This window comes from Rhinolophus sinicus, chromosome 7 (genome assembly GCF_057876585.1).
Source record: "Rhinolophus sinicus isolate RSI-liver-muscle chromosome 7, RSI-T2T, whole genome shotgun sequence".
In the NCBI taxonomy this organism is placed as follows: domain Eukaryota; kingdom Metazoa; phylum Chordata; class Mammalia; order Chiroptera; family Rhinolophidae; genus Rhinolophus; species Rhinolophus sinicus.
Genome location: NC_142507.1, coordinates 30,886,382 through 30,908,651, shown reverse-complemented (window position 1 = coordinate 30,908,651; position 22,270 = coordinate 30,886,382). Strand labels below are relative to the sequence as shown.

Here is a 22,270-nt window from a genome sequence, read left to right as displayed (position 1 = left end):
CTCCTGGAAATTAACCATTGGAAGGAGTTGGCTTCTGTAGGCAGAATTAGAAGATTAAATAACTGCTGAGTAGATGAATTAGACTTGGAAAAGGCCCAATTGTGTGATTTTTATAGGATAGTCTTGGCACTTACCCTCTCCACCTTTTTCCTGCACCGATGATGAAGGAGCAACATAGTCAAATTAAAAGATGAGATTTTATTATATAAATCTTTAGTTGGTTATTAAATGTTTATAGATATAATAAAAGTTAATGTTATTTTATAACTTCTGTTAACATTTTATTAAGTTGGCATTGTGTATTCTAATATCATTAAAGTTGTAAATCAGACTTTGAAGGAAATACAAGAAGGTCATCAGATGATTATAGAGTTTTCAATAGTAGCAGATTGAACATTTCCTTACATTCACACAAATTTATTCAAAAATACTATTTTAAATCAATTCTAGGTGATTTCCCCCTCATCATTTTCTTACTTAGGAAGGTCAATTTGTCTAAAGCACATCCTGTAATATGTTTCCAGTAAATTATTCCTTTTCACAAAAAGGTTAACAAAAGGGGATCTGTGAGTATGACTATGGGCCATCCCCAAAGAAAAGCATAGGAGGGGGAATTTCTTTTTAAAAGAGGCCTGGCCACAAAGAGTAAGTATTTTTAGTCAAAAATGGTGTTAGGAACTAATGAAATTTTGACAAGTGAGAGGGAAATAATTATACTGTATTATATATTTAAAAAATTAAATTAGCCATCTGTATATTCTCTTTGGAGAAATGTCTATTCAGGTTCTCTGCCCATTTTTTAATTGGATTGTTTGTTTGTTTTCTTTTGTTAAGTTGTATGAGTTCCGTATGTATTTTGGATATTAGCCCATTATTGGAGGCATTGTTTGCAAATATCTTCTCCCATTCACTTGGCTGCCTCTTTGTTTTGTCCATGGTTCCTTTTGCTGTGCAGAAGCTTCTTAGTTTGATATAGTCCCATTCATTTATTTTAGCTTTTACTTCCCTTGCTTTTGAGGTCAAATTCATAAAATCCTCCCTGAACCCAAGGTCCATAAGTTTAGTACCTATGTTTTCTTCTATGCAATTTATTGTTTCAGGTCTTATGTTTAGGTCTTTGATCCATTTTCAGTTAATTTTGGTACATGGTAACAGATAGCAGTCTTTTGCACATGGCTTTCCAATTCTCCCAGCATATTTATTGAAGAGGTTTTCTTTTCTCCATTGTGTTTTTGGCTCCTTTGTCAAAAATTATCTGTCCGTATTTATGTGGGTTTATTTCTGCGTTTTCAATTCTACTCCACTGGTCTGTGGGTCTGTTTTACTGCCAGTACCATGCTGTTTTGATTATTGTTGCTCTGTAGAACAAGCTGAAGTCAGGGAGTGTGATACCTCCAGCATTAGTCTTTTTTTTTTCTTTTCCTTAGGATTGCTTTTGCTATTCAGGGTCTTTTGTTGTCCCATACAAATCTGATGATTTTTTATTCTATTTCTTTAAAAAGTGCTGTTGGTATCTTGATGAGGATTGCATTAAGTCTGTATATTGCTTTGGGTAATATGGCCATTTTAGCTATGTTGATTCTTCCAATTCACGAACACGAAATGTCTTTCCATTTCTTTGTGTCTTGAATTTCTTTTCAAACGTCTTATAGTTTGCAGTGTATAAGTCCTTCACATCCTTGGTTAAATTTATCCTAGGTATTTTATTCTTTTTGTTGCAATTGCAAAAGGATTTTTTTAAATTTCTTTTTCTGAGATTTCATTGTTAGTATATAGGAATGCAATGGGTTTTCATATATTGATTTTGTAGCCAGCAAATTTACTGTATTTGTGTATTGTTTCTAATAGCTTTTTGGTGGAGTCTTTAGAGTTTTCTAAATAAAGAATCATGTCATCTGTAAAAAGTGACAATTTAACTTCTTCATTGCCAATTTTGATGCCTTTTATTTTTTTTCTCTTGCTGATTGCTCTGGCGAGGACTTTTAATACTATGTTGAATAACAGTGGTGATAGGGGACAACCCTGTCTTGTTCCTGAACATAGAGTGAGAAGGGCTTCAGTTTTTCACCATTAATCATGATATTAGCTGGGGGTTTGTCATATATAGTCTTTATTATATTAAGGAATTTTCCTTCTATACCCATTTTATTAAGTGTTTTAATCATAAATGGATGTTGTATCTTGTCAAATGTTTTTTCTGCATTTATTGATATAATCATATGATTTTTCTTTTTTATTTTGTTTATGTGGTGTATCACATTGATTGATTTGCATATGGGGAATGATCTTTGTGCCCCTGAATGAACCCCGCTTGATTGTGATGTATAATCTTTTTAATGCATTGTTGTATTTGATTTGCCGGAATTTTGTTTAGGATTTTTGTATTTGTATTCATCAGAGATATTGGTGTGTAATTTTCTTTTTTGTGTGTGTGTTATCCTTACCAGGTTTTGGCATCAGGTTAATATCGGTCTCATAAAATGAATTAGGGAATATTGTCTCTTCTTCAATTTTTTGGAAGAGTTTGAGTAGGACAGGTATTAGATCTTTTTGGAATGTTTGGTAGAATTCACTAGTGAAGCCCTCTGGTCCTGGACTTTTGCTTTTGGGAAGGTTTTGGATGACTGATTCAATTTCGTTACTGGTGATCGGTCTATTTAGATTTTCCAGTTCTTCATGATTCTGTCTAGGAAGACTGTAAATTCCTAAGAACTTGTTCATTTCTTCTAGGTTATTGAATTTGGTGGCATATAGTCCTTCATAGTGTTCTTTTTTTTTTTATTTTATTTTATTAAATTTATTGGGGTGACAATTGTTAGTAAAATTACATAGATTCAGGTGTTCTTCATAGTGTTCTTGTATGATCTTTTGCATTTCTTTGGCATCCATGATAACTTCCCCTCTTTCATGTCTGATTTTGTTTGTGTCTTTTCTTTTTTTATCTTAGTGAGTCTAGCCAAGAGTTTGTCAATTTTATTAATCTTTTCAAAGAACCAGCTCTTTAATCTTTTCTGTTGTCTTTTTGTTCTCTATTTCATGTAGTTCTGACGTGATTTTTATTTTTCCTTCCTTCTGCTGACTTTGGGTTTCATTTGTTCTTTTTTTTTTTTTTCTAGTTCTTTAAGGTGTAATGTGAGGTTGTTTATCTGGGATTTTTCTCCTTTTTGAGATAGACCTGTAATGATAAATTTCACTATTATTACTGCTTTCGCTACATCTCAATAATTTTGATAGGATGTCCATTTTGATAGGATGTCCATTCTCATTTGTTTCTATGTATGTTTTGATCTCTCTCCTCTTATTTCTTCTTTGACCCTGTCATTTTTCAAAAGCATGTTGTGTTTTATCCTGCTTTATTTTTGCAATTCATATCCAATTTCAAAGCCTTATGATCAGAGATGATGCTTGGTGTGATTTAAATCATAAATTTGATGAGGCTAGTTTTATGTTCCAACACATGGTCTATCCTGGAAAATGTTCCATGTACACTAGAAAAGAATGTATAGTTTGGTATTCTAGGATGAAGTGCTCTATAAATATTGATTTTTATCCATTTGGTGTAATGTGTCATTTAGGGCATATATTTCCTTATTTATTTTCTGTTTGGATGATGTATCAATAACTGTCAATGATGTATTTCAGTCCCCTACTATAATTATGTTTCGATCAACTTATCTCTTTAGTTCTATTAGCAGTTGCTTTGTATATTTTGGTGCTCCCTGATTGGGGGCATGTATATTGGTGTCATGTCTTCTTGTATTGTCCCTTTTATCATTATGAAATGTCCATCTTTGTCGCTTGTTAACTTTTTTATCCTAAAATCTCTTTCATCTGATATAAATATGGCTACATCTGATTTGCTCTGGATACCATTTGCTTGAATGGATACCAATTACTTTGGATACCAATTTCTACCCTTTCACTTTGAGTCTATATTTGTCCTTGTAGCTGAGATGTGTCTCTTGGAAGTAGCATATGGTTGGGTTTTGTTTTTTGATAAACTCTGTTACTCTGTGCCTTTTAATTAGCGAGTTCATTTCATTTACTTTTAGAGTGATTATTGATATATGAGGATTTCCTATATCCATTTTGTGTTGTTTTTCTGGTATCTTGGTGTCTCCATTGTTTCTTTGCCTTTCTGTTATTTTTGTGGTGGTATTCTATGATTTTCCTATCTTTCTTCTTTTTATATGTTATATATCTCAGTTCTGGAATTTTTTTTTTGAGTAGTTACCATTAAGTTTATGTAGAAGAACTTTTCATATATACAGTAGTCCTTTTTCTTCAGCATGCTTCTTATTTCCACTTCCCTTTGCAGATTCATACTTTCACTCTCTCCCCTTTTATGTGTTTTTTTTTTTTTTTTCACAAATTATCTCTACTTATGCTGTGAGGTGATTTCTTAGTAGCAGTAGCAAGTTGTCTTTTTCTTCTTGTTTCCTTTTTTAAAAAATGTTTTTATCTTATTTACCCTTTATGTTATGTTTAAGTGTATATTGCCTTATTTTGTGTAGAGGTTGTCATTTCCTGCTTCTGTCTGTCTGTTCATAATATTGCTCATGGTTTTGTATTCTTTTGATTGTTTTTTTTTTGTTTGTTTCAGGTTAAATAGCCTCCTTCAGTATTTCCTGTAATTCAGGTCATATGTTAGAAAATTCTCCCAGCTTCTATATGTCTAGAAAAGTCTTTATGCCTTCTTTATATCTAAAGTTTATTTTTGCTGGATATGTTATTCTTGGCTGCTAATTTCTCTCTTTCAGTAGTTTGAATATTTGGTTCCACTCTCTTCTGGTTTGTAGAGTTTTGGCTGAAAAGTTTGATGATGGTCCAATGGGCTTTCCCTTATAGATTACTGCTTTGTTTCCCCTGGCTGCCTTGAGAATTCTTTCTTTGTCATTAATTTTTGACAGCTTCAATATAATGTGCCTTGGAGAAGGCCTGTTGGGATTGAGGTAATGAGGTGTTCTGTTTGCTTCTTGGATTTGAGGATCCAGTTCTTTCCACAAGTTTGGGAAGGTCTTATCAACTATTCGTTTGAATAGACTCTCTGTTGCCTTCTCCCTTTCTTCTCCTTCTGGTATACCCATTATTCTTATATTGCTCTTTCTGATGGAATCAGAAAGTTCTTGTAGAGTTCTTTCATTTCTTTTAACTCTCAAATCACTCTGTTCTTCCATGTGTGTCATTTCCAGATTTATTTGATATCACTAATTATGGTCTCCAACTGATTAGCATTATTACCTAAGCTGGCTATTTCATTCTTCATTTATTTTATTGAGTTCAGTATATCTAGAATTTCCATTTGGTTCTTTTTAAAAATTTCAATCTTTTTGGTTAAATATTCATTTTTTTCTTTGATTGTGTTTCTGAGTTCATTAAACTGCCTGTCTGTGTTTTCTTGCATCTTGTTGAGTTTTTCCAGAACTGCAATCTTGAATTTCCTGTCATTTAAGTCACATATTTCCATGTCTTTGAGTTCATTTTCTGGAAAGTTTTCATTTTCTTTTTTAGCTGTCTTATTACCTTGGTTATTCATAGCAATTAATAAATTGTTTTTTCTCTTCTTGGGCATTTACAGGAGTGGGTTCTGCAGCTGATTGAAGTGAAGAGGTCTTTCCTCTGCTTTCCACTAAGTGTTGCTGGAATGTTTTATTTTCTCTCCCACTGCAGCCTTCTATTTTCTCTCACACTGTAGAGTTTTATTTTCTCTTGTATTGTTCCAGCTTCTCTCTTGATGTGGGGGTCGGGGTGTTCCTGAAGGTGGGCTTCTTCTCTGTGAGCAGGTCACCTGTGTCTCAGGGCACCACTTCTGTGAGAGGATGTGGAGGGCTATAAGAGTTTTGAACTTCTGAAATCCCAATGTTGCCCTTGCAGCCTGATGCAGATACTGTGTGTCTCAGCAACTCTGGTTGCCCCCACAGGGATCTGCCCCCAAAGCTGGTGGCAGGGTGGGCTGTGAGAGGTGCCTGGTGTGTTTGTGACTCTGAGGAATGGCGACTACCAGCCCACAGCTTTCTCCTCCCTACAGCTCTTTTTCTGTCGCCGGAGTTAGTCATGCTGTGCATCTGCAGCTGGGGGACTGGCACTCCAGTTCTCAGGGCTGTAGATATCCTGTTCTTTAATCTGACACTGCTACAATTTCTTCTGGAGCCCACTTTTAACATGGGGTGGTGGGGCGAGCTCTGGGATGGTAAGGTGTGGGGAGTCAGCCAGGTTCTCTATCTTAGTCTTCTGTTTTCTGCCTGGCAGTGAGGGCTTAAACCACAGTTCTCACCCTTCTGTTTTCAGTCTTTGCTCCTAGGTCTCTGCCCAAAATGCTAGCTTCAACTGTATTATATATTGATCCCTCAGGCAAGACTGTGGGCCACAGGAAGTGCACATGCAGCCTAAATTCTTCCTTCTTCCAAGCCTGCAGTGAGCTCCAGAATGCGTCCTGTGGCCCACAGCCTGTGTCTCTGCACTTTCCTCTTCCCTCCTCCTCTGCTAGCCTGACTTGTCTACCTTCAGATGATTTGATGCACGGATCCCTCAGACATGCTTGTGTGTTGCTTACGTTATCTTTGTTGAATTATAGCTATTCAATTTGTTGTAATTTCCAGGGGAGATTTCAAGAAGCACTTCTCATGCCACCATTTCTGTGATGTAACCTTGTTTGTTTGTTTGTTTTTAAGCCTGTTTTCTTGGGGACCACTGTTGTGTCAGCATAGCTTAGTAAGCTGTGTTCAAACCCTGAGCCTGTAAATTTTCTACCTTTTACCAATGGATCTTTGTTTGGGTTGGGATATGCATTGAAAGTTCAGGAAATTTGCAAGTTGGCCCTGACTTTTACTTTCTCTTCTACTTGATTGTGTCTCTTGACAGCATGTGCACAAGCCTCCTATTCATCCAGAGACCTACTGGAAGATGCAGTTGGTCATTTCTGATCTCTGGAGCATGCATAGAACCCTGCACATGTATGTATCCTTCTGGAGTACCAGGGACATGTGGGAGATTATCATGGCCCACTATGACTATCTTTCACAGGATCTTCCTCTAAATTTTCTTGCTAGTCTACAGGTATGTTGCCTACCCTATCCAATGTTATACTCTGGCTAGCTGGGAAGTTAACCTTTTCCATCTGTTTGCCTTTGAATTTGCTATTTTTTTTGACAGTATTGCCCTTGGGTTTGGGTTTTTCCCTACTCCTTTCTAAATTGAGTTAGCCACGTCTAGCAGGAAAGCTTCTGATTTTCATGGCCTTCCCTGCCCTGGTAGAACTGCACTGAGAATACTGGGCATGGGGAGGAAATGGGAACAGCTTCAATTAGAACCACAGCTGTGCTTATCCCAGGTTCAGTAGTTTTTCTAGAATAAACACTTCTCAATTTGTTGTATGTCTTTGATCTATTGCCAGAGTCTTGATATGGTTGTCTTTGAAAATATTGTCCAGTATTATCATTGTTTGGGGGAAAGGATTAGCTAAACACCTCACTTTAACATTCTGGAAGTTTCCCATACCAAAGAAATAGGGGATCTGAATTACTACAGCACCTCTTTGTCTGCATGGTCTTAGGATGCATTGTTGATAGGGTAGGTAGATAGATAGAAGTGAACAGGAGAAGGAGAGACTTAGGTTAGAAATCCCTTTGCTACAGCTACTACTTGGGTCAAGGCCCCCTTGAATCTGCCCAGGATTCCAGGCTTACACATACCGCTAGATTAAAGAGATATGTTGTTACAAGCCACAGAAGGGAGGAAGACATCCTGCTTATCAGAGTACAAATCCTATTTCAGGACCACATATCCCTTACTAGCCCAGGAGGATTGCAGAATTACACATACCCCAAAGGGGTATGTTTACACATGCCCCTAAATCAAATAAATGCATTGTTGAATGCCAGAGAATGGAGGACTAGTCACCTCAGGAGGAGAAGGAGAGATAAGAGAAGGGAAAGGGAGAGACAAGTCTACCCACAGAGATAAAAACCCTCAAACAACGTAAGGAGGCTGCTTCCCTCTCTTAGGTCAGCCCACCCCATGTCTCGCAGTGTACTCACTTTTAATAATAAACTTTTAATAATAAACTTGTTGCTGTCCTATTGCTGCACAAAAAAATATCTTGTCTCTTGACTAAATTCTTTCCTTCAAGAAGACAAAGAACCAAGGTACAACATCATTCCTCATAACATTGTAAACATCTCTATTTAACTAAGGGCTTAGTTTCATGCACAGAACCAAAAAACTTCAACAAAGGTTTAGCTGGATGTTTAAAGGGGCCTTGGAGGCCTATTGGGTGGTGGTGTAGTGAAATAAAGTATTCAATCTTTAGCTTACATCTGCATAACATGGTGGGGGTGGAGGAGAAAGACTCCATGTTACCCAGAGGTTATCTAAAAGAGGCTGTTATTCTGAAAGTGTTAGCTGACCAACACATAGAAATCTGGTACCTCAGTGAATTGATAGATTAATGAGTTCCGACACATCTATTATTGGGTTTGAGATTTACAGGTGCTGTAGGCTACCATGAGTGGACTATATTATTATTATCAGATAATCAGCCTCCTGAATATGTTACCTAGATATATACATGCTATAACTTTTACTGAGTATTTTATGAAGTTCAGTGCATAATCATATCCTAAAATATGTTTTGTCCATTTTTTAATGATATTTGAGAAGTTTTGTGTTATGAAATACATATGAATTGTGGCCCTTTTCAGTTCCTCAGAGAAGATATACATCCTCTATTTACTGGGTCTTTGCATACAGTCTGTTCTCTTTTTCAGGTTAACTTCTAATTTTCCCTCAAAATGCAGACCTGTCATCACTTTCTGGGACTCCTTCCTGATCTCCCTAACTTGGTCCATTCCTCTTATCATTTGTTATCATAGTATTGTGTAGTTCTAAATTCAGTGCTTATGACAGTTGTGTTTATATATTCATCTGTATGAGTATTTTCATTCACACTAAACTCCACCAAGAAAAGGACTTTATACCTCCTTCTCTAGTCTTACAATAATTTGCTCTTCCATTATATGTTCAGTTCTTAGTAAAATGCCGATGCTCAATAACAATTTATTTAATGAATAAGAGAAAGAATGTAAATGAATAAATTCAAGATACTTGAGCATTTTCTAAGACATAGATAATATTTTTTAATTTTAACTTAAAATATTATTTGAAAGAGATGGACAGATTTATAGATGTCTACAGTTCTTTCTATGGCACCATGAGGTTGGCAGGTTCTGTATAGTCCATAACACCTACTTGTAACAACCCATATGCCATGAACCATCCAAATACCTCCAACTAGAGCCTCAATCTCTACATTACCCAAATCGAACTGTGCATCTCAATACCATTCTTCCAAAACACTTTATCTCCTTCTGGTCACAGTTTGTTTGATTAATCCTGATTACATCCGTGCTATTTTTGTTATTTCTACTATCCATTCTCACTGCTACTACCTTTGTCCAGGTCACTAAAGTCATCTGCCATATTGGTCTCATCACTCTCTGATACATTCTCCAGTGAATCTCATTGTGGTTTAGGGACTTTTCTTAAATGCCATTTTAACCACATCACTCATGTTTAAAACCCTTCACTTACTTGAAAAGCAAGACAATTCTTCAGTGTGGCAAACGTAATCAAGGCCTACAAACTTCTACTTTGTCTCTTTTCTTTGCTTTGGTTCCTAAGCTCCAATTCCCACTTCTGTCATGTATGTCTCTATATATTTCCAATTTGATTTAATACTAACTTTCTAGTATGTTATACCATGTGGTAAGGCAAATACTCCCTTTATTACTCTTTAGCAAAAATATGTAGGATCTTACACATTTTTTTCAGATAAAATTTAACAAATACGTGTCAAACGTACTTGAACTTTCTGTAGAAGCATGAGGCTACTACTCAAAATACACATCTGACCCCTTTCACCTTTATGTGCACAAGATCCTTTAGTTTCTAGCAGGAACACAGGAGATGTTGCTGGGGATGTAGTTGCCTTAGTCCTTGATCTGTTTCTCTTGCAAGTACAGTGCCTGTTTTCAGGCTGGAATATCTTTGCAGGTAAACATATCATTCTGCAAAGAGAGAAATTTTGGGGTCACTGTCATATGACCAAATGCTCTTGCAGTCTGAAAATCAATAAAACCACTATTAATAAATCATTCTCTAATTAATTAGTATCACATTTTATATGTTTTCATTTATATTTATAGTATTTGCAAATATTCTCTTATATTTGTATTATTTATTTTCTACATGTATTTTGGGCTGTGGATTTTTTTTACATTTTTTTTAAATTAAATTTATGGGGTGACAGTGGTTAGTAAAATTACATAGGTTTCAAGTGTATATTTCTATAATACATCATCAATATGTCACGTTTTGTGCTAATCACCAGAGTCAGTTCTCCTTCCATCACCATATATTTGACCCCCTTTACTTTCTTCTACCACTCCTTACCCCCTTACCCTCTGTTGTCTGTGTTTATGAGTTTTTGTTTCTTTGTTTGTCTTTTTCCTTTGTTGCTTTCAGTTTTATATCCCATACATCAGTGAAGTCATATGGTTCTCGACTTTTTCTGTCTTACTTATTTCACTTAGCATAACACTCTCAAGATCCATCCATCTTGTTGCAAATGGCACTATTTCATCTTTTCTTACGGCAGAATAGTATTCCATTGTGTTTATATACCACATCTTCTTTATCCAATCATCTATGGAAGGACACTTTGGTTGTTTCCATGTCTTGGCCAATATAAGTAATGCTGCAACGAACACCAGCATACCTATATCTTTACGGATAAATGTTTTCAGATTTTTTGAGTAAATACCCAGGAGAGGAATTGCTGGGTTATATGGTAATTCTAGTCTTAATTTCTTGAGGAACATCCACACTATCTTCCATAGCAGCTGTACCAATTACATTCCCACCAACAGTGCATGAGGGTTTCCTTTTCTCCACAGCCTCTCCAAAACTTGTCATTATCTGTCTTGTTGATAATAAAAGGTGTGAGGTGGTATCACATTGTGGTTTTGATTTGCATTTCCCTAATATCTAGTGAAGCAGAGCATCTTTTCATATGTCTGTTGGCCATTTGTATGTTTTCTTGTGAAAAATATTTGTTCAGGTCTTTTTATTTTTTAATTGGCTTGTTTGTTTTTTGTTGTTGAGCTTTATGTGCTCTTTATATATTTTGGATGTGAGCCCTTTATTGGAGGTGTTGTTTACAAATATCTTCTTCCCTTTTGTTATTTGCCTTTTTGTTTTGTTGATTGTTTCTTTTTCTGGGCAGAAACTTTTTAGTTTGATGTAGTCCCATTCATCTATAAAAATAATTTTATACCAGTATTTCTTGCATCATTTATTGAGTTCTTTCAGGTTAATTTTTGGTTTTGCTCAGATAATTTGTTTTATAAAGGGAGTTATGTGGCATATTATTTGAGTTTTTGAGTATACAAATATGATTAATTTTGTCCTCATCAGAATATGATAACTTGCTTGAATAAAAAAATTTTAGGATTGTCTCATTACCACAGAATTCTGAAATATTTCCCCACTGCATTGAAAATGAGATATTTGAAGCCAGTGTCATTCTCTTCTTTGTAAGCAGCTACTATTTTATCTGGAACTTTGTAAGATTTTTATTTATTCTTAGAATTCAGAAACAATACCAGGATGAAACAGGGTAAACAGTTTTTAATTACTCTGAGCACTATTCTGTGAGTCTTTTACATTTTAAAAGTAGAGGTTTTAGGTTGGGTTTTGTTCTGTTATCTCCAAAGGACTTTTATCTCTGAAATTTTAGTGTCTGATAAATCTTTTGGCACCAGGTGGGCTCTAACTAAAATGTAAGTTGAATGCTTATATGAAAACCAAACAAATGAATAATATATCAACTGCCTTCAGGCTGCCACAGCAAGCATCAATGAAAGGAACAAAAATAAAGACTCAACATATTGACTTATTCTCTCATGAACACTCCATTCCCCAGAAGTCACTTCCCCTCCTCCAATGAAAGTTCTTTCTAGTCAGACACCACCAACAGGACACCAGTACTCCCAGGCCATGAGCTATGAAAGGAAGCCTGCATGACTGCCTTTCATACCCAGAGTGAAGCTTGCCCACCAACCTGTAGACACACTAAACTCATTTAGGGTAGGGTGGGGATCCAAGGTCTCTGCATATCCCTTATAGACCTGTTCATACAGCATGGGTGAAAACCTATCTGCCTCCCAGCACACCACTTCTAGGTCAAGCCCATTCATGGATCCCTTTAACAGAGACAATTGATCTGACTAGGGAAACTGAGCAAAAGGTCATTTTCCTTAGATTATCTGATAAACTGTATTGCCACTGCTGCTCCTTTCTAGTATAGATTATGGACAACTGCCTGATGATTATACAGCTACACTCAAAGTTCTTAATGTCTTCTGGTAATGACTTTGTGAAGAGCAGAATTAAGAGACGGAAGGGAGACTGAGGAGATGGCAGAACAGGAAAGGCAATGAAAAGAATGAAAGTAGACTCCAGAGAAAAAAACAATGGGTAAATAGAGAAACACAGGGAAGCCTAAGAAAAAGGAGAAAGGGTGGTTGGGAAGCAGATAGGAGAAGGAGAAGACCACAGAGAGATAAGGAATGGGGAGACTTTTGGAAGAGCCACTGGGCACCACTGAGGAACTTCCATCACTTCTTTTCACCGAAAAGGACATTAAGAACCCAAGTGTGAACGTGATTTTTCTAAGGCGAAGAGGTACTAAATTTTCCAACCAGAGCACAGACTTTGTCATAAGGCAGCCTTTATCATGAACCAGGATTCCTTTTATATTGTTGGTGCAATAGGGGAGGTCAGGAAGCAGATGAAAACAGGAAGAAACTCTGCAAGCCAGATAGTGGGAGAGATGGAGGGGAAATGAGAGACCCTGTGGGAGGCCTGTGGCTGAGGGAGGCAGTAGGGTTTCTCTGACAGGGAAGTGAGCAGAGGGAGAGGTTTGTCAGTTTGTGTGGCAAGGGAAGTTAGATAAGGGTGTGAGAAGGTTTGGAGGGGAGCTGATATCTGAGTTCTAAGGCAAACGTCCTGCTGAGGCATTCTTTGCTTAACAGAGCTCCAATGCTGCTCCTGCTGCTCCTGCTCTTCAAGGAACTTCTCTGCCCTAGGGCAAGCACAGTGGGTAAGAACCTAGGTGGAAAAATACCTGTGGGTGGGCATAGTGGAAAAGAAGTGTGGAAAAGAAGTTCTGGCAAGGACCTGGGGGCAGGCAGTAATCTCCTACTGGGTGCCCTCAGACTCTGCATGCCAAGCTAAGCCCAGGCAAAGTATCCTTGCCCAAGTCTGTTTCTCTCTCTGATTTTGGAGAATAGAAGCTGGCCCAGGGGGAAGGTAATATGGAATAATGTGCAAACTGTATAATTATAGCTTTCTTCTCCTATGTGGGCTCTTCTTCTCCTATTTTTTCACACTCTCTCACTTGCCGTATCACTTTCTCTCAGCTCCTCAGGTTCTAGGACCCCATCATCCAGGAACGAAAGAGCCCTACTCCTTCCGCATGCTCCAGATTTCCTCCTTTGCCAACCACAGCTGGGCACACACTCAGGCCTCAGGCTGGCTGGGCGAGCTGCAGACTCATCGCTGGAACAGTGTCTTGGGCACCATCCACTTTCTGAGGCCCTGGTCCCAGGGTAGCTTTAGCAAGGAGGAGTTGAAGAACCTCCAGATGTTATTGCAGTTGTACTTCCATGGTTTTCCCCGGGAAGTGCAGGCCTTTGCCAGTCAGTTTCAGTTTGAATGTGAGTTTGTTTTTCCAAGGTGATATTTGTCTGAGGTCTCCAACCATCTTCCAAAGGGGAAGATGGTATATAGACTCTGACCATCGTCCAACTTCCCTGTCTCCCTTGGCTCACTCTCTCTCCTCTGCTTCACCCTTCACCACCATCCCCACTTTATCCCCCCTACCCCCCCATACACACAGAAGGGCCTATGTGTACATATCTCTTCACAGCCCTGAATATACCCTCATGTTCTGGCTCCTTGGAATAGTTTTCTTTCCAATATACAAAGGTTGGACAATTAAGTTCACCAACTCATCCTAGAAAAAATGTTACATACCTTATTGCTGAATATCACTACGGTCACCTTCGAAGTACTCCCCTTGGGAAGTTATGCACTAATGCCAGCACCTAGTCCACTCTTCAAAGCAATTTTGGAACTCATTTTCTGGAATGGCCATCAGAGCTGTAGTCATATTACACTTAATGTGCTGAATGTCATCAAAATGTCTTCCCTTCAAGATTTCCTTTATTTTCAGGTAAAGAAAGAAGTCATTGGGGGCCAGATCAGGTGAGTTGGGAGAGTATTCCAATACAGTTATTTGTTGACTGGCTAAAAACTCCCTCACAGACAGTGCCGAGTGAGTTGGTGCATTGTCATGATGCAAGAGCCACAAATTGTTGGCAAAGAGTTCAGGTCACCTAACTTTTTCGTGCAGCCTTTTCAGCACTTCCAAATAATAAACTTGGTTAACTGTTTGTCCAGTTGGTACAAATTCATAATGAATAATCCCTCTGATATCAAAAAAAGGTTAGCAACATTGTTGCAACAAGTTCGTGAACTTAATTGTCAGGCCTTGTATATACATATATTTCCCTGATCTTCTTCCTATTAACCCTGGCCTCAGACTCAGCCTTTCCCATCCAGGATCTAACCTCCTTTCTCTCTGGCCTGAGCATTTATGTAGCCTAGCCTGTACCTAACCTCTCCCAAGTGAACTTTGTTTGACTTGTTTCCTATCTTTCTAACAGTCTTCCCATCTAGCCACTTCACATTAATTATCTTTATTATCTTCATGTTTTCTTCCCACAAATTTCCTCCCCCTTTCCCATCCCAACTCTAGTGTCCCATGTGATTCCCAAGAAAAATTTTTCCCGTAAATCTTTTAACTTTCTAGACTCTTTACTTTTCCCTCCCTGTAATTCTTTCCATATTGATTCTCTTTTCCTTGTCCATCCAGATCCCTTTGAGCTCCAGGTATCATTCAGCTGTAGAATGTATGCTGGGAAGGCCTCAGAAAGCTTCTTAAATGGGGCATATCAAGGATCAGATTTCCTGAGTTTCCAAGGAAATTGCTGGAAGCCATCTCCAGGAGCAGGGAGTCAGGCTCAGAATGTTTGTAAGGTACTCAATCACTACCGAGTTATTAAAGAAATTGTACAGCACCTTCTCAGTGACACCTGTCCTCGATTTCTGGCAGGCCTCCTTGAAGCAGGGAAGTCAGAACTGGAAAGACAAGGTGAGCCCAACTTTCTCTCCCTTCATATCCCTAGAGTTTTAACTCTTGTATTTAAGTTATTCACTCTTTATCATCACTTTGAAGCACATAAGAGGCTATAGGGTGCCCTTCTTAACTCCATTTCTTCTCATCTTCTCCTCTCCAGTGAAGCCAGAGGCTTGGGTGTCCAAAGGTCCCAGTCCTGGTCCTGGCCGTCTGTTGCTGGTGTGTCATGTCACTGGTTTTCATCCCAAGCCTGTGTGGGTTATGTGGACACAGGGTGAGCAGGAGCAGCCAGGCACTCAGCAAGGTGACATCCTGCCAAATGCTGATGGGACATGGTATCTCCGAGTAACCCTGGATGTGGCAGCTCAGGAGGCGGCTGGCTTGGCTTGTCGAGTGAAACACAGCAGTCTAGGAGGCCATGATATAATCATCCACTGGGGTGAGGAAGAACTGAAACCCAGCTGGAAAATGATATTCTTTCCATAGTATTAGAGCTAATGAATGAGGAGATGGAGAAATGGATATGAATGCTATGCACAAGAGCATAAAAATGGGGAAATCCAAATAAAGAAGCATGAAGAATGACAAATATTTGAGAAAACAGAAGTAGAGGATTAGAAGTACTAAAGAGAAAAGAAAGAATGATTTAGTGATTTGATGAAAGAGAGAAGGAGGGGAAATATCAGGGACATAGACTCAAGAGGAATTGAAATGAGGGCTTTAGAAAATACAGAAGAAAAAAACTCTTGGAAGGCCCCACCCCTGTGATCTAAGAAACATTAACAGAGATAGATTAGAGAGTACTTTATAGATTGACATCCTTATTTTATCCCCAACCAGGTGGATATTCCATCCTTCCCATATTGATCTGTTTGACTATAACAGTTACCCTGGTCATCTTAGTTGTGGTTAACTCATGGTTTAAAAAGCAGAGGTAAGACTTTTCTTGTTCTTTTTTTTTCAACTTCCTATCAACTCATTCTTTTTTTTTTCTATCTTCTTTTTTTCTTCCCCTTTCTGTCTGATTTCCCTTCTTTGAGATCAAGATCCTTTTCTTCTCCCACAGCTCAAATTGGAACATCTGCTCTCCCCATGTACCCAGCACTACCTTTCCCACAGAAGCCAACACCCAAGACCCTAGGAGTTCAGGAAATCAGCTATGCTTGGCACAGAAATCATGGATCAAAAACAGATTCTTGAAGAAATGGAAAACAAGTCTAAACCAACTCTGATGACATTTGTTTTACCTTATACATAAAATTCTTGTCTGCTTCTTCTTAAACATGGTTCAAACCAGAAAAAAACAACAACACAATTTTGTTAAAATAGCTTGTTCTGGCAGAGATTCTGACTTCTTTGGAAATCTGCTCCTTCTCTTTCCCCCTGCCCCCCACTTTCCAGCAATCTCTTTTCTGTTTTGGCTACATGTTCATCCTATTTTGATCCTTCAAACTCCAATTCAGACACCTATTTCTCATGGGATGTTCCCTGGATTGCCCAATTGAAATCTCTCATGTACTCCCCAGATCTCCATAAATACACTTATCTTTTCTTACTTCTTAACAGTAGTAATTTAGGCTTTTGATCTTCTTTTTTTGGTCTCAATTCCTTGAAAGCAGGATTTAGGTGTTTGTATTTGTGTCCATAACCAAGAACCTAACCTGAATTCAGGGCCAGCTTCATGGGCATTTGATCTGTTCAGTTGTTACCATCTTGAAAGTCTTAATAACTATTGAACAATGGATTCATTTTGTGCTGGCATTTTTATTTTGTACTGGCCTCACAAATTATGTAACTGGTCCTGCCTGAATTTAGTAAATGCTGACTAAAATAAATTTATTGTCAAATTAAGTGATGTTGTCTTAATTCAGTCCCTCTTTGACATCTCTGCATCACTCGGTTGTGTTCTTATTAAAATGCTTTCTCTCTTCCTTTGTCTCTCACCAGAGGTGAAGGAGGCAGGTAAAGGCTTCAGATTTCACAGTGATTGGGTGTTTGTGCATCTTTAGAGATATTTAGAGAAAATAATGACATATGAGATATCTCCTGTCAAAATGAGGATGGTGTTGGAATAGCATTCCTACTTCTCTTAGACTGTGTATATGTGTGCCTTGGTAGTTGTGTGTATTCAGTGGAGAAATTAATATTTTGAGAAATTAGGAAGATAATATTTCTAATCTTCCTAATATTAGAAAGGGGGTTGGGCATAATTTTGATTGGCAGAGCCAAAGCAATGAAAGAAAACAGCGATTGGATGGCAGCTAAACTATGTGTTTATTATTTTGGTTTATTATTATCATTATTATTTTTTGTTCTTCCACTACTTTTTAATATACATTTTAAATTAGCTAATTACTTTAATGGAGATATGTTTGAGCCTGTTAGAGAGCAGGAAGTTATTAGGTTACAGAATTTGTCCAGTCAACAACACCTTCCCTTGAATGGGGTAATTGAACAGATTGTGTAGATTTCTTAGTGGAAGTTTCTATTTTCAAATTAACAGACAGCGTTCCATGATCACTTGTCAAGGCTGTACTCTTACCCATGAACAAGGTTTTGGGGCCAGCCCTTTCACTATTGATAGTCCATCACCTTTTTTATGACATGTTCAGACAGCTTATCTAGAAGCAGGCCACTAGAGTCTAGAGGGAAAGGTGGAATTTTAATGAACTGTTTGGAGCAATAAATGATAAGTCAAGGTTCCATCACATGGTAAAAGGCCACAGGACCTCTATCAAAATGAAAAGATTCAAATAGGGACCTTTCAGTTCCTAGCACAGGTGTGTAGTATAAATATGTTTTCAACGTTTTCTATTTGAATGGGCTTTTCCCCATGACTCTAGTTTTTGGTCAGAATAATTCTTGAATTCCTAAATGGCTCAAGCTAACTTCTCTGGTTCCAAGTCAAATCTTTCCCCCACTGTATATTATGCTTCTGTGACACTAGACTTGGAGACATAGACAAAGATAAAAGTAACAGGACTAATTTCAAGCCTATTGTAATAAGTTGAGAAGACAATGATTGTAGTAAAACATAGTGCTTGAGAAGGAAGTGGTAAAATGAGACATGAAACTGTTTTTTAAAAATAGAACTAGTAGAACATGATGGTAAATTCCATCTGTCACGTTAGAAAAACAAGAAGCCAGGAATGAGTCCAAGTTTTTGTCTGGAGAAGGCTGAAATTCTATTCAGAATTATAATTAACTAAGATAGATAAGACTATGGAAGGAACAGATTTGGAGGGCAAACTAAGAATTTGGTTTGGGATGTTTAATTTGAAATGCCTATTAAGATTCAGAATGGAGAGATAAAACAGGCCTAGAATTGAGATGTATCCATAGTAAAGAGACTTATTTGAGAGCAATAACAAAAAGTTTGAGTACAGTGGTGGAGATAGCCATGTGGACAAATAGTTAGAATACAATGCTGTGGTTGCTAGTCAGAAGTAAATATTTTGTCTTGTTGAAGGCATAAGGAAAGGGATCACTAGTTCCTTCTGCAGGATTACAAAACAGCCTTTAGATATTCCACTTAAATTGAGAGTTGAAAGATGATCAGTACAGCAGGCCCACTAATAGGGAGACTCCAAATTGAAGAAGTGAAGGCACAAAGATAGATGATATTTCAGTTTTGAAAGTTGTGGGGATTCTCAGCATTTGAAGATACTTGAAGCATAAAGATTTGACAATTAAGTTCGTGAACAAGGTAGAAAAAGTGCTACATACCTCATTGCTGAATATCACTGTGGTCACCTTCAAAGTACTCCCTTGGGAAGCTATGCACCAATGCCAGCACCTCGTTCACCCTTCCAAGCAATTTTGGAACTTTTTTCTGAATGGCCATCAGAGCTGTCATCGTATTACCCTTGATGTCCTAAATGTCATAAAAATGTCTTCCTCTCTTTTTGGGTAAAATATTTCCTTTACCTTTGGTTAAAGAAAGAAGTCATTAGTGGCCAGATCAGGTGAGTTGGGAAGATGTCCCAATACAGTTATTTGTTTACTGGCTAAAAACTCCCTCACAGACAGTGCCGAGTGAGCTGGTGCATTGTCATGATGCAAGAGCCAATAAATTGTTGGCGAAAAGTTCAGGTCATTTTCATCTAACTTTTGCATGCAGCCTTTTCAGCACTTCCAAATAGTAAACTTGGTTACCTGTTTGTCCAGTTGGTACAAACTCATAATGAATAATCCCTCTGATATCAAAAAAGGTTAGTAACATCATTTGCAAACTTAATTGTCAGATCTCATATGCCATGCAAAGTGTGGGCCAAAGAACAAGACAAGATTTAGGAAACATTTGCTACTTGTCTGTGACAAGAGAAGTATACAAACTGAAAGTAAATGTTTAAATATTTTTATAACAATTCAATAGAGTAATTTTATGTACGTTAATCTAATATTATAATGAGAAAAAGTCCTGTTATAGACCTTTTTCATTTTGTTTTTGAAACAATTCATTTTCATTGTATTTTACAAGATTATTAGTATATAATAAATTTAGGGGAAAATTAGTCTTTTACCTAGATTGAGAATCACAGGCACAGAATATGAGGAGTGGGGCATGGCCATATAAAGAGGGTGCCAAAAATATATATACACATTTTAAGAAAGAAAAACTGTATTAAAATTATAGTACTCAATATATACCAGTAACTAAAGATGAATACAAGTCACGTTTGACTTCTACGATTACAAGAGGTGCTCAAAGTGGTTACTATCAGCATCCAGACACTTCTGATTATGCCGAGCATTGGTAAAGTTCTGTGGCGAGCGTATAAACTGTTCCAACACCATAGTAGATGAAGCAGGACTTGTGGCTGTGCAAGACCTCCCAGATCTTCCCTTGTGCACATCACACACAGTACCATGCATCTCAAATTTATCACAAATGCATGCAATTGTTAGGCGTGTTGGAGGTTCTGTTGCATATTCACACCTCCATTGTCATTGTACTTCCACAGTGTTCTCAAATTTCAAATACACTTCAAATTGGTCTTTCACTTCTTTTTTTTTTTTTAAAGATTTTATTGGGGAAGGGGAACAGGACTTTATTGGGGAACAGTGTGTACTTCCAGGCCTTTTTTCCAAGTCAAGTTGTTGTCCCCTCAATCTGAGCTGCCGCTGAGCTCCCGGATGGCTCAGTTGGTCTTTCACTTCTTGAATGACAACAATGCTTCCACTGTTTTCTTTAGCTGTCCTGCTTGTCGCATGGTGATGCTAGCATTCATTTGATTAATGCCATCTTTTGAGCAAACGTCACACTAAACATTGCTACCGTAATTCAACTCAACTTTGAAAAGTAATACATAGATAACATCTCTTAAAAAACATGTATACAATATTTGGCACCCCCGGAATAAGAGTAGGATATAGAGGCCTTTGCATGTCATGGTGTATTATTTGGATGTGACCTTATAAGTGTGGAAGGCCATGTGTAAAATTTCCTTAAAAAAACTATGTCAAGCATGTGTCAAAATTTACTAACATATTAGCAAGTAAATCAGCAAGTCAATTAAAAAATAGAGATCACTGCAAGTTTCAGGGATAGTATGGATTTGAGGGAGTGATAAATTTGGGAAACAGAATACTTATGAAATAAGAGTGATTATACTTTTATTTCACAGTTTCATAAAGCCATCATGGACAATTACTTTTTTTTTAAACACAGAAAGTCTGTAGAAGGATGATCTGAGATGCCAGGTGTGTAGTCATTAGGTCAGAAGAAAAAAATACATAAAGAAGAAAACAACAGAAATACAAATTTGTCTAAAATTAAAATGACATATTTCACTACCCCACAATGAACATGAAAGCTTAAAACTGTGTCAGAGATCTGGAAGAACAAAAGTTCCGATTTTAGACATTACCAGGGGGTTTTCCCCTCAAGCTGTAAACAAATACGCTGATGACACAGTTCACTTATTTCTTACTTTGGGGATGTTTTATTTAATGTTTTTGGCACATGGAACAGTTTTTCATAGGAATGAGTTATAATGTTTTCATTTTAAAAAGATAACTGGGTCTACAACGTAGAGGATGGATATAAGAGGTCAATTAAGAGACATTTTCAGTGTTTACTGTGTAAATTGAGAAAGGGGGGAACTACACTAACAAGGGGAGATAAATCTTGGTTATACAACCTAATCTAAATTAAAAGTTAAACACATCACTGGGGGGGGGAAGCCAATATGAATTAAGACAAAGAATTACTCTCTATGGACTTTACCTTCACCTTTCCTTGAAACTTGACTGAAATCTTGTCAACAGTAGTCATTGTGAGGGAATTAAGGAGAGGCTCTGAGCCTGTTCTTGGGCCCACAGTAAACTGTGCACAGGACCATCTTTATGAGAATGACACTAATGAAAAAAACTTTGTCTTAACGGGCTCTAAGATAACAAGCTTGAAAGCATTAATAAAGTAATAGCAGGTTAAAGATGACTTGGGTTTTGCTCTAAAGAAATAAAAAAAGAGAATAGGAGATTTGGTATGCATTAAAATTAATTTCCTCGGCGGTAAGAAAAGATGATACAGGAACATTTGTGACAACATGGATGGATCTTGAGAGTGTAATGCTGAGCGAAATAAATCAGACAGAAAAAGCAGAGAACCATGTGATTTCACTGATATGTGGTATACAAACCAAAAACAATAAAAGAACAAGACAAACAAATGAGAATCAGAAACTCATAGACACAGACAATAGTTTAGTGGTTACCAGAGGTTAAGGGGGGTGGGGGGTGGGAGATGAGGGTAAGCGGGATCAAATATATGGTGATGGAAGGAGAACTGACTCTGGGTGGTGAACACACAATGGGATTTATAGATGATGTAATACAGAATTGTACACCTGAAATCTATGTAATTTTACTAACAATTGTCACCCCAATAAATTAAAAAAAAAAAAAAAACTTCAGCTTTCACCCAGAACACACACACACACACACACACACAGACACACAAATAATAATTTCCTATGTACTTCAATTTAAGCATTATGTATGATAAAG

At 37.5% G+C, this 22,270-nt stretch overlaps 1 protein-coding gene and 1 long non-coding RNA gene across 3 annotated transcripts in view; one reads left to right on the top strand and one right to left on the bottom strand.

Moving 5' to 3' along the window:
- Positions 1–19,409, bottom strand: part of LOC141568549 (uncharacterized) — a 40,069-nt gene extending 20,660 nt beyond the window's left edge. The window contains exon 1 of the long non-coding RNA XR_012491696.1: positions 18,986–19,409. This is a non-coding gene — a long non-coding RNA (uncharacterized LOC141568549). The remainder of the gene's footprint in view (positions 1–18,985) is intronic.
- On the top strand, positions 512–17,110 carry CD1E (CD1e molecule). 2 transcript variants are annotated; one of them, XM_019751256.3, is made up of 8 exons: positions 512–645; positions 6,862–7,056; positions 13,092–13,159; positions 13,479–13,775; positions 14,996–15,274; positions 15,420–15,698; positions 16,100–16,193; positions 16,326–17,110. In XM_019751256.3, exons 3-8 carry the CDS (start codon positions 13,099–13,101, stop codon positions 16,489–16,491), a joined length of 1,176 nt encoding a protein of 391 aa, XP_019606815.1. In that variant the 5' UTR covers positions 512–645; positions 6,862–7,056; positions 13,092–13,098; the 3' UTR covers positions 16,492–17,110. The 2 variants fall into 2 exon arrangements, with proteins under 2 accessions (XP_019606815.1, XP_088655564.1); XM_088799438.1 differs by lacking the exons at positions 512–645; positions 6,862–7,056 and having other exon boundaries at positions 12,365–13,159.
- Positions 19,410–22,270: the final 2,861 nt, after the last annotated feature.

What these genes read in the sequence shown, in the direction of transcription:
- CD1E (XM_019751256.3), top strand. Translation starts at nt 13,099, where the DNA reads ATGCTGCTCCTGCTGCTCCTGCTCTTCAAGGAACTTCTCTGCCCTAGG. An exon ending in CAGTCAGTTTCAGTTTGAAT is followed by an intron (nt 13,776 to 14,995) that starts GTGAGTTTGTTT and finishes TTGTCCATCCAG; the next exon opens with ATCCCTTTGAGCTCCAGGTA. An exon ending in GTCAGAACTGGAAAGACAAG is followed by an intron (nt 15,275 to 15,419) that starts GTGAGCCCAACT and finishes TCTCCTCTCCAG; the next exon opens with TGAAGCCAGAGGCTTGGGTG.